A 17,068-nucleotide genomic window follows, 5' to 3' on the forward strand; every position below is an offset into this window, starting at 1 on the left:
ACCAGAATTCTTCTGGCTCCTGGTCAATCAGGCCTAATAATGTCAATCTGTTGTTTTAAACATTACATAAAATTTAAAGGGATATCCTTCAACTTGTATTTTTGCACAATAGTTGATCTAGTGTTATTTTCAAGCATTACTCTTTTTAAAAAATATATTAACAGTTCATGTTCTATGCCACAATCTGCTCCTGATCTTTTTTTTCTAGACAGAATAGACTTTTCCAGTTTCAGCTTCCAATTATGTAGTCTATCTGATTACCATATAACCAATTGATGTCAATGTATCCGCATAATCAAAGACCCACAGGTGAAAATATCAACAAAAATATCCAAAAGGCAAATCTTGATTTAACATTTTATATAAGGGAAAACAACGGGATCCTAGCTGAACTGTTTAAAATCTTGAAAGATTATGCTGTCAAGGTGATTCATGCCATATGCCAGCAAATATGGAAAACACAAGAATGGCCATCAGACTGGAAAAAATCGACTTATATCCCCTTACAAAAAAAGGGAAATGCTAAATAATGCTCAAGCTTCCATACAGTGGCTCTTATTTCTCATGCTAGTAAGGTAATGCTCAAGATCCTGCAAGGAAGACTCCAGCAATACATAGAGAGAGAATTGCCAGATGTACAAACTGGGTTTAGAAAGGCAGAAGAACGAGAGACCAAATTGCCAATATCCGCTGGATAATGGAAAGGCAGGGAGTTTCAGAAAAAAAAATCTATTTGTGTTTTATTGACTATTCTAAAGCCTTTGACTGTATGGATCATAATAAATTGTGGCAAGTTCTTGGTGGGATGGGCATACCAAGTCACCTTGTCTCTCTCCAGAAGAATCTGTATAAGGACCAAGTAGCAACAGTAAGAACTGGCCATGGAACAACAGACTGGTTCAAGATTGGGAAAGGCATACGGCAGGGTTTTATACTCTCACCCAACTTATTCAACTTGTATGCAGAACACATCATGCGATGTGCAGGGCTTGACAAATGCAAGGCTGGGGTTAAAATTGCTGGAAGAAATATTAACAATCTTAGATATGCAGATGATACAACTTTGATGGCTGAAAGCTAGGGGGAGCTGAGGAGTCTTCTAATCAAGGTGAAAGAAGAAAGTGCAAAAGATGGGTTGCAGTTAAACATAAAAAAAAACTAAGATTATGGCAACCGGTTTGATTGATAACTGGCAAATAGGCAAATAGTGGGAGAAAATGTGGAGGCCATGACAGACTTTGTATTTCTAGGTGCAAAGATTACTACAGATGCAGACTGCAGCCAGGAAATCAGAAGTCACTTACTTCTTGGGAGAAAAGCAATATCCAATCTCGATAAAATAGTGAAGAGTAGAGACATCACACTGGCAATGAAGATTCGCATAGTAAAAGCAATGGTATTCCCCATAGTAACCTATGGATGTGAGAGCTGGACCATGGGGAGGGCTGAGTGAAGGAAGATAGATGCTTTTGAGCTGTGGTGTTGGAGGAAAGTTCTGAGAGTGCCTTGGACCACAAGAAGATCCAACTGGTCCATACTTCAGGAAATAAGGCCTGACTGCTCACTGGAGTGAAGGATAGTAGAGGCAAAGATGAAGTACTTTGTCCACATCATGAGAAGAAAGGAAAGCTTAGGGAAGACAACGATGATGGGGAAAATGGAAGGAAAAAGGAAGAGGGGCTGACCAAGGGAAAGATGGATGGATGGTCCATGAGGTCACGAAGAGTCGGAAGCTACTGAACGAATGAACAACAACAACAATAAGGGAAAACATTTATAATGCCATTGTATATAATGGGATTTAAGCATTCATAAATGTTGGCATCAATGGACCTGGAATCAAATGTGAGTAGATACTATGCATCTACTGTATGCAAGTGCTTCCTTGGTTACTTGAAGAATGTGTTTGCGCTGAACAAACGGTTGGCCTCCCAACATTCATCCTGTTTCATTTCTTGATTCTAGGCTGAATTTTGAATTCTTCTATAAAGTTTCATTCTGTTCCGTTTCCTTTTTTTTTTTATGTGTGCTAATGCATTTTTTTTAATGTTTCTCCATTTTGGGGGAAATTGGGAGAACAAACCTGTCTTTATCACATGGCTTCAAAATGTCTATAACCTGTAGATCTTTCTTCCCACCTTTAAAATGTTCCACCTCAAATGTTCAAGATTCCTACAGCATAGTGGAGCACTTGGTGAATATGTTAGCTAATAGTCTGTTTCTTACCTTTTGTGTGCCAGAGTCAACTTTATTAGAAGTCCCATACTATGTCCACTACACCATAGTATGTAAGTATGTGAGGTCTCATAAGACTATTTTTCACTTTTATAGACGAATATCTGGAAAACCTATCTGGAAAAAAATTCTAATGCCACAGCATGGAAAATGTAGGGGTTTTAAAACTACAGTTTTCAGTATTTCAAGAAGTCAATGGCCATGCTGACTAAGAAATTCTGGAAGTTGACTTCCAAAAATACATTTCTGAGCTCTATTTAATATTCATATTTTTTTAAGTGTTAAGTTTAAAGTCCTTTTTACTTTTTGCATTAATACATGTCATCTCATTTAAAGCTTGTGTGGGTGTCATTTACAAATAGGATGAACATTCCTAAATCCTCTGAAGAGCTGGCTTGTGGTTCTGCAGTGTATAAAACTAGAGAGTACTGGATCCACTTAATGAAAAATGAAAGGTTTTGTTAATATATACAGCTCTGCTACAATTGTCTGGGCCATTGTGTTCTTTTAAAGTATAGTGTCTTCATTCTTTGTGACTTCATGAGAAGACATGTTACAGTACTCGTTTAAATAATATGTTGAGACTTTTGACTGGAAGCCCTCTTGCTACTAGAAACGATACAAACGGTGTCATTTTCATGCCACTGATTCTGGGATTGGTTTGCTGGCTGGGGGATTCTGGCAGTTGTATTCTAAAAAGCACTTTATATTTCCAAGTGCCATACTCTGTAGGACCCTCTGTTCTTTAGGAATGCACACTATCTCCATCGCTTTCCCCGTTTCCGAAATAAATCCAAAGGGAATTATTGCCTTGGAAATGAAAGAAGGTGATTCGGGGCTATGAAGAGGACACAATAAAATGGTTTTGGAAGCCAAAGAAAGAAAGCTGACTATTTGGAGTATGTCTTGGGTTGTCACAGAAAAACAAAACAAAAATAGTGGTATGATTGCTATGCTATTGACTCTCGATGTGCAACAAGTATTGGATTTTTTTTGTCGTGTCAGGAGCGACTTGAGAAACTGGCTATCTGCAGAGAATTGGCTATCTACAAGGACATTGCCCAGGGAACGCCTGGATGATTTGATGTTTTTATCATCCTTCTCTCATGTCCCCACATGAGGAGCTGATAGAGGGAGTTCATCCGCCTCTCCCCAGATTCGAACCTGCGACCTGTCGGTCTTCAGTCCTGCCGGCACTGGGGTTTAACCCACTGTGCCACCGGATTCCAATCAGTATTGGAATTGATTGATAAGAAGTATGTTTTATCTATCATAAAGTCTTTAAGATGCCATTCTATTTAGGTTTTTTGTGTTCAGTTGTCTTTGACAACTGGGGGACAACACAGGACCAACTATATGCACATATTGCTCTCTTGACTTCCAGCATCTTCTAGTAAATTCTGTGGAAAGGGAATAGAAACTACAGCTACAAATTACATTTTTTCAGACATATGTGAGACCTTGGGCCCAAAGCCAAGCCAAAACACAGAAGCAATTTTTGTCTTTTTTCTGGCAAAACGCTGCATTTTTTTGACCCAATGAAAAAAATTGTTTGGAGACTACAAGTGTGTCTTTGTTTTTCCAGTATATTGTGTGATGCTGAATAGTAAAACAGGCTCAATTAAAGAAGCTGAAAGACAGAATGTATGGCTTGTGTCAGTTTTAAACATCCACCACAAAATAAGTCAGTCTGCATGTCAGAAATTCTTTGTTCTCATTCATACCTTACTGAATATTCCATCGCTTTATTAGTCAATCCTGCCTATAAGCCCAATGATTTTTAACATGTATTATTTCAATCAAATACCACGACTACAAACTCAGGAAGAAAAACATCACCGTTGTCTTTGCTAATGATAAAAACTGAATTTCATAAATGAGATGGAGTATTTACAAAATATATTTTGAAAAGCAGTACATTGTATTTTTATCTTATTCTCCTTTAAAGAAGCTCTAGACTCATGGTTTCTCCTTTTCTTCTCAACCCTATTGGCCAGGGGTACGTCTATACTATACTCTAGAATAAATCAGTAAGAGTTACAGGGTGGTGAGACATGAATGCTCTGACAGAAAAAGCTAAAATCCTGGGAAAACTCCCAAGAATCCATATCACTGAGCCATGGCAGCTAAAGTGGTGTCAAAACTGCAATCATTCTATAGTATAAATTCACTCACAGTTCTCCTTGGACTAAGTATTTTACTAAATCAACTATAGTACAGATGAGAATGTTAGTTAACAACATTTTCATGTTTATACTTAGTGTATGCTGGTTTCCATGTTACTTTATAGAAGTATAAGAACAGTAAATATTTGATTATTTTCATTCTCTTTTTCTGCATCATTCTAAGGTGAAGGCATTTCTTTCTTCTATCTCCGCTATTAAATCATACATGTAAGTGGGAAAAAAATATAAGAAAATCTTTTGAAATTTTGTTGTAAGTTGTACATATTTGGTATCTATTTTATGAGGAAGGCTAAAGTTATTTCCTTTCTTTGTCCAACTCTCTGGTTTTTTATGTGTGTGTTGTGTGTGGGAGGGATATGTTATTGTTCAGTTTCTGCCTTGAAAATTTGATTACTCTGCTTGAGAGTGTAAACCATATTTCACATTTCCCAAGACAGGAAGATATTAACCCAGGTATATAACTGTATATTCTGAATCTCTATGTATCCTCTGAAAGTGGTAAATGTTGCCTACAACTGTGCCAAGCCTTGCAATTTTCTCCATTGCCACTAGTGGAATGATTATGTATTAAAACAGCCCTCCTCCAAATCTTTGCAAATTGAAAGAGGGGCCATCTGAATCTCTGATATGAATTACTAATCAGATTTCAACCATCTCGCACACCACACACACACACACACACACACAAGCAGACATATCAAATAAAAGAAAGATGAACAAGAAGACTCTCAAGTGGTCTTTTCCTAATGATGGGAAACAAAAAGACAACATATAATTTTTTATTAAAAGTCTTGAGGGCATACGCAAGATAACTTAATCAAACATTCCACTTAATGTCCATTTATGTTTATATCCTATTCAAGCCAAATGGTATTTCAAGGCAGCCAAACATAATACTGTATTACAGTCAGCCTTCACATTTGCTGGGGTTCAGGGCACAGGACCCTCATGAAAGTGAAAAGCTGTGAATAAAGAAATTGTTAATAAAAAATTACCTGAAAGAACACCTTTCTGGAAATGTCTACATCTTCTAGCATGACTCTGGTTGCATCTTCACTGTGGACTTCATGCAGTTTGTCACCACTTTAACTGCCCTCATCCAATTCTATGGAGTCCTGGGAGCTGTAATAGTTAGGTGAAGTATGTTCACTATTTGGCAGAGAATGCTAAATACCTTGTAAAACCAGAACTCTCCAAATTCCATAATATTGAGATATGGCTGTTAAAGTGGTGCCAAATTGCATTAATTTTACAGTGTAGATTATTTGCAGTCAATGTTTTCTAGAAGCTGACCACAGAATTGTATTGGAAGACCTATGTTTTCTCAGAGAGGTGTTCTCTCCAATAATACCTAAGTCCTTCAGTATATAGGAGTCAAACTGGATGATCTAGTTTGACTACTATATAGTGGGGGGAAAGAGGGAATGGTTTTAAGTTTTTATTTCTAGAAAGAAAAAAAATCCTAAAAATCAGGGGATGGTCCAAATGTTAAAAAACATAGTGGTCAAACAGTGGTAGAAGTGTCCTCCAAGTGTGGCAATTTTCACCCATCTGGCCCTAAAACTGAGGGGAAGGGGAGCCCGCCCATTGCCGCCAATGGGACAAAAATATGTCGGTTTTTTTGTACACAGAATGAAAATGTCCATTCAGGAGTACATCCATTTTTGGGAGGTGTATCAAAACCCGGGGGGGGGGGGGGCTTCTGGAAGAAGCAAGCAGAAACAGATAGCAATCATCCCAAAATGCACAAGCCTATGTGTTTCATAAGGAGCCGCCGGTGGCGCAGTAGGTTAAAGCGCTGAGCTGTTGAGCTTGCTGACCGAAAGGTCACAGGTTCGATTCCAGGGAGCGGCGTGAGCTTCTGCTGTTAGCCCTAGCCTCTGCCAACTGAAAGTTCTAGCAGTTCGAAAACATGCAAATTTGAGTAGATCAATAGGTACCGCTCTGGCGGAAAGGTAACGGCGTTCCATGCAGTCATGCCGGCCACATGACCTTGGAGGTGTCTACGGACAACGCCGGCTCTTCAGCTTAGAAATGGAGATGAGTACCACACCCCAGAGTCAGACATGATTGGATTTAATGTCAGGGGACAAGCTTTACCTATGTGTTTCATGCAAACACAGTGAAGAAATTGGATTCTATGTTGGGAATAATTAGAAAAGGAATCCAAAACAAAATTCCCAATATCACAATGATTTAAAAGAAATCTATATTTTGACTACCCTTGGAATAATATTACAATTGAGATCAAGGTAGGTGCAAAAAGTCCAGAAAGTCAACCAAGATAACCAAGGGGATAGAGTTGAGAAAGCAAAGAAACAAAAGGATGATTAGATGTGTACAAAATGACTTATCAGGATTCTCTCAACCATAGTCCTTACCATTAATTACACCTTTGCATAATTTCAGGTTATGTCTGGCTATACCTCTTTGCCTCTGGCACAAATGCACTAGGATTGCATGTAGATATTTCCTATCACAGTCAGATAGACATGAAGAAGTGGCCAGGGCATCTAACAGACATTTCTGTGTAGAAAGCAAGGAGAAACTGAAGACAAGCTGAGTGAAGTACTGCCAGCTATCGAATGGAAGGTGAATGACCTGTTCCCAGCAACAGATTAATTACCAGTGAAGTGCGTTTTGTATGGCATTCATAAATTTTGAGTCTTCCTGACATTGGGTTGTTGTAGGTTTTTTTCAGGCTGTATGGCCATGGTCTTGAGGCATTCTCTCCTGACGTTTTGCCTGCACTTCGGCAAGCATCCTCGGAGGTAGTGAGGTCTGTTGGAACTAGGCAAAAGGATTTATATATTTTTATTTTATTTTATTTTATTATTTGAACTTATATGCCGCCACTCCCCTGGGGCTCGGAGCGGCTTACAAGAATAGCTAAAATCTAACAAAATTTAAAAGCAATTTAAAACAATTTAAAAACAGCGATATCTGTGGCATGACCAGGGTGAGACAAAGGACTCTTCTCTGCTAGAGCTAGGTGTGAATGTTTCAACTGACCACCTTGATTAGCATACAATGGCCTGACTGCGCCTGGGGCAAACTTTTGTTGAGAGGTAATTAGATGTCCTTGTTTGTTTCCTCTCTGTTGTTGTGCTGTTGCAATTTTAGAATTTTTTAATACTGGTAGCCAGATTTTGTTCATTTTCATGGTTTCCTCCTTTCTGTTGAAGTTGTCCACATGCTTGTGTATTTCAATGGCTTCTCTGTGTAGTCTGACATGGTGGTTGTGAGAGTGGTCCAGCATTTCCGTGTTCTCAAATAAAATGCTGTGTCCAGGTTGGTTCATCAGGTGCTCTGCTTGGCTGATTTCTCTGGTTGAAGTAGTCTGCAGTGCCTTTCATGTTCCTGGATTCATGTTTGGGTGCTGCATTTTGTGGTCCCTATTTAGACTTGTCCACAGCTGCATGGTAAACGGTAGACTCCTGCAGAAGCGAGAGGATCCCTCTTGTCCTTTGCTGAACGTAGCATTTGTTGGATTTTCTTGGTGGGTCTGTAGATAGTTTGTATGTTGTGTTTCCTCATCAGCTTCCCTATGCGGTTAGTGGTTCCCTTGATGTATGGCAAGAACACTTTTTCTCTGGGAGGATCTTCATCTTTACTCTCGTGGCTTGTTCTTGGTCTTGCAGCTCTTCTGATGTCTGAGGTGGAGTATCCATTGGCCTGTAAAGCCCAGTTGAGGTGGTTCAGTTCATCTTGGAAGAGGTGGGGTTCGCAGATTCTTTTTGCACGGTCTGCCAAGACTTTAATAGTGCTTCTTTTTTGACTTGGGTGATGGTTGGAGTTTTTATGTAGATATCTATCTGTGTGTGGGGGTTTTCTGTAAACAGTGTGACCCAATTGTTGATCTGGTTTTCAGATGACTAGGACATCTAGAAAAGGCAGTTTTCCTTCCTTTTCTTTTTCCATGGTGAACTGGATGTTTGGGTGGATACTGTTAAAATGGTCCAGGAACCCGTTGAGTTCTTCTTCTCCGTGGCTCCAAATGGTGAAAGTGTCATCCACATATCTGAAACATATAGTGGGCTTTTTGGTTGCTGTTTCAAGGGCTTGTTTTTCAAAGTGTTCCATGTAGAAATTAGCTATGACTGGACTGAGAGGGCTCCTCATAGCTACTCCATCTTTCTGTTCATAGAACTCATTGTCCCACTGAAAGTAGCTGGTGGTGAGGCAATGGTGAAACAGAGCTGTGATGTCTTCTGGGAACCTTTGATTGATGAGTGCCATGGTGTCTGCTACTGGGACCATGGTAAATAGAGACACCACATCGAAGCTGATCAGTTTGTCATTGGTATTTAACTTGAGATTGCTGATTTTTTCTATGAAGTGGGCTGAGTCCTTGATGTAGTGTGTAGTGAGCCCAATATGGCTTTGTAACTGTGCAGCAAGAAATTTTGCCAAGTCATAGGTGGGGGATCCAATGGCACTCACAGTGGGTCTGAGTGGGGTGGATTCCTTATGGATTTTTGGGAGTCCATAAAGCCTAGGTGGAAGGGCTTCTGATTTACATAGCTGTTGTGGTATGTCGAAGTTGATTGAAAAGTTCTTAATCTTCCTGACATTCTTATTTGCTTTCCATAGTGGCATGTGGCCTACCATCTGACTGCCTGATTATTTATATATGATCATGCAAGTTAACTTCACACTAATCAGTGTCACTAATTTCTTATTAATGGCACTGGAAGTGGATTTTAATTCATAAAAGCTGGTGCCATTAAAACAAGTAATTGGTTAATTTTAGAGATGATGTAAGATTTTTTCTCCTCTCACTCCAATGGCGAAGTTTTTGAGGCAAGTCAAAAGATTAATATATAATGTGGCACATGTTTGAACCTCATCATTTTACTGGCTCATTCCCAAGCACATAGTATTAAATCTTGTTGATTGTCTCAGGCAGAACAGTCCCAAAACTTATATTAATCCAATAGATTTTCTCCAATGATGACCAGAAAAGCTGTAAGAATTGGCTTGGTACTTTTCTAATCTTATTTCTATAAGATGTCCAGCATCTGACAAGTGTCTATAAAATTTTATTCCCTCTCTCACATGGATTGGAAGTCAACATAGTGTAGTCGTTTGTGTGTTGAACTAGCCACTGGGTAATGGAAGTCCATTGGGTGATCCTGGGCATAGCACACTTTCCCAGCCTTAGAGGTAGGCAAGAACAAACCTCCTCTGAACAAATTATGGCACAGAATCCATAAGTGAGAAATGCCTTCAATGCACACAATGCACACAAAGGCAAAGGGATTTCATTTGAATTATGAGATTAATTGGGAGCCATTGCTCCAAGTCCTAGTCTCCAGGGCAGCAGAAAAAAAAGACTTTTCCCTCTTCCTTATGGCATCTTTTGAAATATTTTACATGGCTATCCTGTTTCATCTCAACCTTCTCTTCTACAGGCTAAACACACCCAGCTCTTTAAGCTGCCCTGCATAAAGCTGTCCTCTGGACACATTCCAGCTTGTCAATATCTCTCTTAAATTGTGGTGCCCAGAGCTGGACACAGATAGCTATTCAGATGGATGAATTGTTATCCGTAAGCGGTGCTTTGATTGTGCTTTTACTGCATGGTGGGTTGGAATAGATGGCCCGTGGAATCATAGAGTTGGAAAACTCTATGATTCTACTACATAAAATTCTTTGTTAAAACGAAGTATTTGCATGTAATCTAATTTCAGATATAATGTAATTCCAGATTCAAACAATATTTTAAAAGCTGAGAATACACATCTGTTTTAAGAGTACATGTAAGATATTCATTACATTTTTACAATCACAGTCAATTCAACATCAGTTTGATTACAAATACTATGTTGTTTTTACATTAAAATACTGTGAACCCATGAACCAGTTAGCACATGTTTCTCTGTTTTCAATAAGGAGGAGCCCAAAGGTTTGGATTTTCAAGAACTTAAATATATTTATTATTTATACATTGCTTCTTTTAAAAATACAGTTGAATGAAATGACTAGTGATGCAGGGGGAACTATGACATAAATCTCATTCTGGGTAGCTGAAATAATACAAAAGTAGCTCCTTTGATTCAACAATTGTATAGTATGTAGTCTTCAGAGTCTCACCATATTCAGAGGAAAATGATTTTGAAATGGCACATTTGTACATTTGTATACCAAATTTGCAGTGAAATGAGTACCATTAAGTTATTCAAGTAAACTCTTGTGGAAAATGGTATTTGTTTTTTGTCTACAGCTGCTACTTTTCTGTCTTTGAAAAGATGTTAATAACACAAAAAGTTAGATGACTTCATCATATACACTTTCATAAATGCTGCAAGGAATTAAGAAAATGGAATTTGTATTAATGTACAAATGAAAAAAAATCCCTTCTATCATTGAAGTCATATATTATTTACTCTTCCCAAAACATAACAAAACAAAGCTGAACGCAGAAATGTTTTATGTTTTCCAAAACGAAATTGTTGGATCTCAAGAGAATTCATTTATGCCAAAAATGTTTGTGGAAGAGCTAATGGAAAAGTTGCACACACAAAAAAAACAAAAAACAAAAAACAAACAATGTAAACACATGCCTCGAGGTGTACAAGTCACATAACAGATTGTACTGTGTCTTGTGTTAAACGGAGGCACGTAGCTGGATTTCAATTCTCTTTTCTTATGCCAGGATCTTGTCTGTTCTGGACAACAGATTACTTTTGAATTTTGTTAAGCAATCCAAAGAACTGTGTCCAGAGGCATGTCTCTTGGATATGCTCTAATGATGACCACCCCAGATAAGCATCCTTATTCATCTTTGCAGTTTGTATTGAAAGGAACTTCCTGAATTTGACAGAATGATTAAAAGGTGGGGCTGAGAAGAATATCTGCAAATATTCAAAAAAGGTTGGAAAATGAATTTCTTGCGTGTTGGGTGAATTGAACAGAATCCTTAGTGTTCACGATCTATTCCACACAGAATAAATAAATTTTTTCTATGCAGCAATATTAGTTTCTATGTAGAAAACACTACTTCTCTAAGAAAAATGATGTTTCCATACACATGGCTATGTGATTTTTGAGCAAAAAAAGGCTCAAACTACAGCTTCCAAAAGTTGCTAGAATTAGTGATTGCTTCCTTTCAGAAGAAAATCAGTGAAGGCTTACTTCCCTATTAAATGATTTTAAGTGGTATATAATTTTATCAACCTTTTTTTTTAATGTGTCAACATTTTCTTCCTTTTGAAGGCAGTTTGTCCTTTCTCCATCTTGGTCATAATCTCACCCTAAATAAACATTTGGGAACTATATCACAAAGTTTAGCATAGTTGAAGATAAAGAAGATGCCTCAGAAAGGTTATATGGCTCTGCCAACAAGATTATGAAGAACTGCTAACTCAGGGACAGACAATTCACAGCTTACAGGCCCAATGTAAGCTCCCAACATCCTTTCTGCCAAATTTTGACAACACAGAAGTTTTAAAAAGTCTAATATTTCTTTTGCTGTAGCAAATTCCCCTCACTTAATTTATGAACAAGGAATTCAGGGAGGGTGTATCTTGATTCAAAGCACTGTGTCATCTTTCAGAAGCTTCCGGAATTGCTTCGGTTTTAAAGAAAAACTGTGTGTTTGTGTGTGTGTGTGTGTGTGGGGGGGGGGGGTTATTTCCATTCAGTGGGTTGTGGAGAATTGAATCCCCTCCCTGATTCCCAGAAAGTTGACCATCCCTGTTTTAAGCAATCAAAACAATTTTTTTCATGTCAGGAGTGACTTGAGAAACTTCAAGTTTGTTGTAGTGTCAGAGAATTGGCCATCTGCAAGGACATTGCCCAGGGGACGTCCAGATGTTTGATGGTTTACCATCCTTGTGGGAGGCTTCTCTCATGTCCCTGCATAGGGAGCTGGAGCTGATAGAGGGAGCTCATCCACGCTCTCCCCGAATTCGAACCTATGACCTGTTGGTCTTCAGTCCTGCTGGCAGAAAGGTTTAACCCATTGCGCCTCGAGGGGCTCCTATTGAAACATGATTGCTCTGAAATATTTGGCCTAATATATAACATTGCCTACATATACCTTTGATTCTAAGATTCTAAGATGCCATTGATTATAAGACACACACTAATTTTGAAACCACAAGCAGAAAAAAAAATCTATCATGTGATTCGAAGATACACCTTATTTTTAGAAATGTTTATATGGGGGGGGGGGATTATCTTAGAATAGAGGAAATACAGTCTATTTTCTGTGATAGAGAAAATATAACAGAATATTGTGATATTGGGCTAGTTCCCAACCATGAGTTAAGGATGCTAGCTTTGTCTTTGGGGTAGGGTTTAGGGCTCTTGAGTAGTTACTTTTGTTATGCTAGAATTCCAAATCTACCCATGGGTCACTTTGAACCAAAAGAAAATGGAGAATAGCTATGCAGAGCCAAACTCTGGCATCAAACAACTACACTGAAGTCACCCTGTCTCTGATGGAGAGGACGTCAAAGGAAGCAAACTTTCGACATTACTGCTTTGCAAATTAGTTGATCTTACAAATGATGACCGTAAGCAGTGAAATTTCATCCTTGTGACATTTAACTGAGAAGGCCCCACTCAGAAAAATCTCTTAAGCAGAAAATGCCAAGGAAATGCAAAGAGCTGTCAGAATGATTATTCAGCTTTGCTTTTGATGGGATGCTATTTCACTGTGTGCTAATGGATGTTATTTACATTTTAAAAATGAGAACGATGATCGTTATGCAAGCGTGGTAATGCCAGTAGGATTATACTTGGAATTTTTAGTTGGCCCTGTAAGTGCCTCTTGACCTTCAATTTGTCTTGTTTTCAGGGTAAAGAGAATGTGGCATTATTATAAACTTTCCAGTATAAAGTAAGCTTTGCACGACATGTACTATAAATTCCAACCAGTTTGCAATATTACCTTCAAAGTCATATTTATCTAATACCTTTGTTCTTTGTTCCCTTTTAAATAATTGTTCAGAAATGTGTTTCAGATATTTCACACACAATCTATAGAACACTTGCTGGAATGTAAAATGTGAGTGAAGTTTATGAGGCCTTTAGTGATTTATCGGGTCATGTTAACTGTTCTCTGGTTTCACCTAGTCAGGACCTGTGTTGTGGCATTATTCAAGCAAGTCTTTCTATACAACTGAGATTATACAGAGATTTGAATCTCTCTCTAAAATAGGTCAGAAAGTCATAGTTTTCGGCCTCAATCCAGCTGTATTTATGAGCAACAAGTGACAAATGGGATGGGGTGGCTCTAAAATTGCTCTAACTGAAAAGGTCAGCTTTGTGATTTGGATTGCTATGCAGCTCTTTGCACGAACTTTGAAGATCACTATTTCTAACTTCTTCATAGTACATGTTATGTGGCACTCCTAATGCCATTAGCTTCTTCTCTCGCTAAAAACTATTAGATAGGGCTTAAGTAATATCTGATTTATTTCAATCAACCCTAAATATCTTCTACAGCTTTCCATATATTATTTCTAATAGTCCGTGACAGATATGAAAAATAAATAAATCTGTGAAAATTTTTCAGTTTAAATTAACTATTCCTTAAGCATCGATAGCTTTATCAATATATGGTAAATGAAAATATTAAACATAGTTTAATTAAACTTATAATAGCTTTCGCCTTATGATTGGATTAACAGTTTGGAATATGGAATAATTCAACTATTTCAGAGAACACACAATCCTATTTGCTGTAGAAAAAAATTAAATAGATTTTAATGTCCCTTTTAACATTGGTGAATAACAGGCTATTGGATTTTCTGTCCACAGGTTTGTTACAAGTAATATCAAGAAGCTGATAATTATTTAAGAAAAGAGTTTTCCATTTTATTTTAGATGATCTAAGAATAATCGTAATAATAATAGATGGAGAATGCTAAGTGATGGCAGGTGTATTACTGTTAAAATTCATTTGAAATAAATGACATACAGTAAAAGCTAAACTAAACCTTGGTATTTTCAAGAAGATCTGAATTTTTGTAAATATCAAGAAAGGAGGATATTTATAAGCATTTTAAATAGGATTCATGATAATTTGCAATTCCAGAGTCTGCCTTTTCCATTTTCTTAAAGGTCACTACATCCAGCAATCAATATTCCATCCTAGAATACTTGCCCTGTTTTCCAATGTTTCCTTCTCCTGAAGTATAAGCTGCATTTCTCTGACATGGAGTTCAATGTCACCTTATTTCATACCCAGTCTTATTACCTATGTGACCTTCCAAAATTATGTCCCAGTTCTACTGGTGAAAACAAGCAAGCACATTAGTCCATTGCATAACCTTATTTGCAAGTCTTATGTACAGTGCTGAAGATTATTCTCACCCATTTCTCTCCTAGTCAGTCTCCATATTCACATAAAATGCAAATTTCCTTGTGACTTTGGGCTTGATTCACATCAATTCATAACAATTTGTTCATGCACTTACTGCATTGGTCAAAATCTGCTGCAAACCTCAAGATGCAAAAAAACACATTTGTCTGCATATGTTGAAAAAAAAACCCAGTTCCTTTCGGCGCAGACTCTTCTTTGATGATATTTAATCCAACATTGATTTCACAGTAGCACACTCTTTGTCCACAGCTCTCTATTCTCAATATGGAGTCACGGGCAACAACAACAGATGCAGATTCAGTCTGTCACTCCAAAAGGAATACAAATATGCTTAAAGCTGCTTCATTTATGAAGCAAACATGGAACTGTTAGCTGCCTGGTAAAAGAGATAGAAGGGGAAAAGTGAATAGTTTTTACGAGCTGTTATGATGAACATTTATCAGTTTTACAAATTGGGAAAAGGCATTTTGAAATAACAGTAAATAGTAAATTTCCTCTCTTGAAGTAACATATTTTAACACATTTTGTATTATGTTTGGCAGGTTGAATCTTTGAGAAGAGAAGCCAGAAAGAGAAACAATGACATGTCTATGAGAGAAGGAGGAAGCAATATTGGCAAGAAAGAAAAGGCGGAACAATCCAAAGTAATCTGCTCCAGAGCTGCCCTTGATACACTGTAGGAGTGCCCTGAAGCTGTTTTACAGTTCAGACTGTCCTGTTCTCTTGGAATTGCTATCACCACCATTTTCTCAAACCAAAAGCCATTTCCTGGCAGAGCCTTGCTGATGGCATAGCTTCTGGTGAGATCACAACAGGATACCTAGGTATTTGATCACTAGGATCGATGTCACCAGTGAGGTTCTGCTTGGTAGCTGCCAGTGGAACAGCAATTAATCCTTTTGTCATGTGAACACTGGATTGTCTCATATCTAGCCTGTTCTAGTGTTCCACACATCATACACATTGGAGGTCACTTCAGAGTTTAATGGAAGCTCCAGAGTAACTTGTCCTTGTGACTGATTAAAGGCTGGATGAAGTGCTTTTGTTGTGGAACTGGTAGTATGTTGCCTGAACTGCTTGCAGTGGCTTTGAGGTATGAACAATTTTATTTGGACTTTGTAGAAACAGGGAAGGAGGATACAGAGAATTAGAAGACTGAGGGGATGGTTGCTTAGGTAGCAGATGTTAGGATTTATGGCCAATAGAGATAGAATGGAAGCAACAGATCAGAGCAAGGAACTTGCTTGACCACAACTCTAATCATCTCTAAACCCTGGTGTTGCTACTGATAAGAGTTCAACAATACTTGAAAAGCCACACTTGGCTTACTCCCAGAATGCATTCTGCCAAGGTTCTGCTGATTGTGTATGCATACGTATTGCTACACACATATTTTGTGTGCAGACATAATCTTGGTTGCATGTCTCTAGTTTAATACAGAGAAAACCAGCTTAAAGACAAAATGGCTGTTTATGCAACTCTCTCAATTTTAATAAAAACAAAAACTCTGTAACATCATTGTTATTTTTATTTATAAGCAACTGTTTCTCTGTTATAGGAAATATATTTATATGCCGCTTTTTCTCTCTATAACAGAGAAACAGTTGCTTATAAATAAAAATAACAATGATGTTACAGAGTTTTAGTAGAGATAATTTGTGCCTTTCTGGTCAGAGAAATGGCAGTCTAGGAAATATGGGTGGGCTGAATGTCACAAAAACAATATTGGCACACTGAATTAGCAATATGGTAGCTTTAGCATTTTCTCATAGGTTATTAGGCACATCACCCAGGATAGCCAGCTTTGATAAGAAAGTCACAACATCTGCCTTAATGACAGTAGTAAGCCTCAGGTATCTTTTCTAATTAGATACAATCATTTGGCTAAAATAATTACTCAAATGATCTCTTGGTATAGACCATGCCTCTTCTGAACAAAGTGACCACATCAATGACCTGCCGGCATAAAGTTTTATAAAATAAACAGTGATAAAATATTTTAGCAGGCCAATTCTTAGAACATGCTAGTGGGAAATGTCAAATATTATTTCTCAGAACTTACCCAGATGTGAAACAGTAACAGTGTATATTTTTTAAAAAGCAACAGCTACACTTGTAGAAGGGCTTTGTCTTTTTGTTGCAGCATACTGAAAGACAAACAAAAAAAAAGCACATACTGTCAGGTTGTATTAATTTTTACATTTTTAAAAGATTTCTTTTAGAAGAGAACAAAAATAGGGGATGTACTGGTTTATTTGGCAGCATAATATGGAGGCTTTTCTGGGTGTTAGAGAGTAAAACAGAAGTGGAT

The 17,068-nt window shown here is 37.8% G+C and overlaps 1 protein-coding gene across 3 annotated transcripts in view; it reads right to left on the minus strand.

The window, feature by feature from the left end:
- Positions 1 to 5,154: 5,154 nt before the first annotated feature.
- Positions 5,155 to 17,068, minus strand: part of KITLG (KIT ligand) — an 86,985-nt gene continuing 75,071 nt past the window's right edge. For 2 of the 3 annotated variants that reach the window (XM_060777345.2, XM_060777347.2), the window contains exons 9-10: positions 16,820 to 16,904; positions 5,155 to 15,133 (exon numbers count right to left, since the gene is read on the minus strand). In XM_060777345.2, the coding sequence (XP_060633328.1) occupies positions 16,865 to 16,904 (40 nt within the window). In that variant the 3' untranslated portion in view covers positions 5,155 to 15,133; positions 16,820 to 16,864. The remainder of the gene's footprint in view (positions 15,134 to 16,819; positions 16,905 to 17,068) is intronic. The other variant, XM_060777346.2, reaches the window with a different exon arrangement.

Source organism: Anolis sagrei, chromosome 5, assembly GCF_037176765.1.
Source record: "Anolis sagrei isolate rAnoSag1 chromosome 5, rAnoSag1.mat, whole genome shotgun sequence".
In the NCBI taxonomy this organism is placed as follows: Eukaryota; Metazoa; Chordata; class Lepidosauria; order Squamata; family Dactyloidae; genus Anolis; species Anolis sagrei.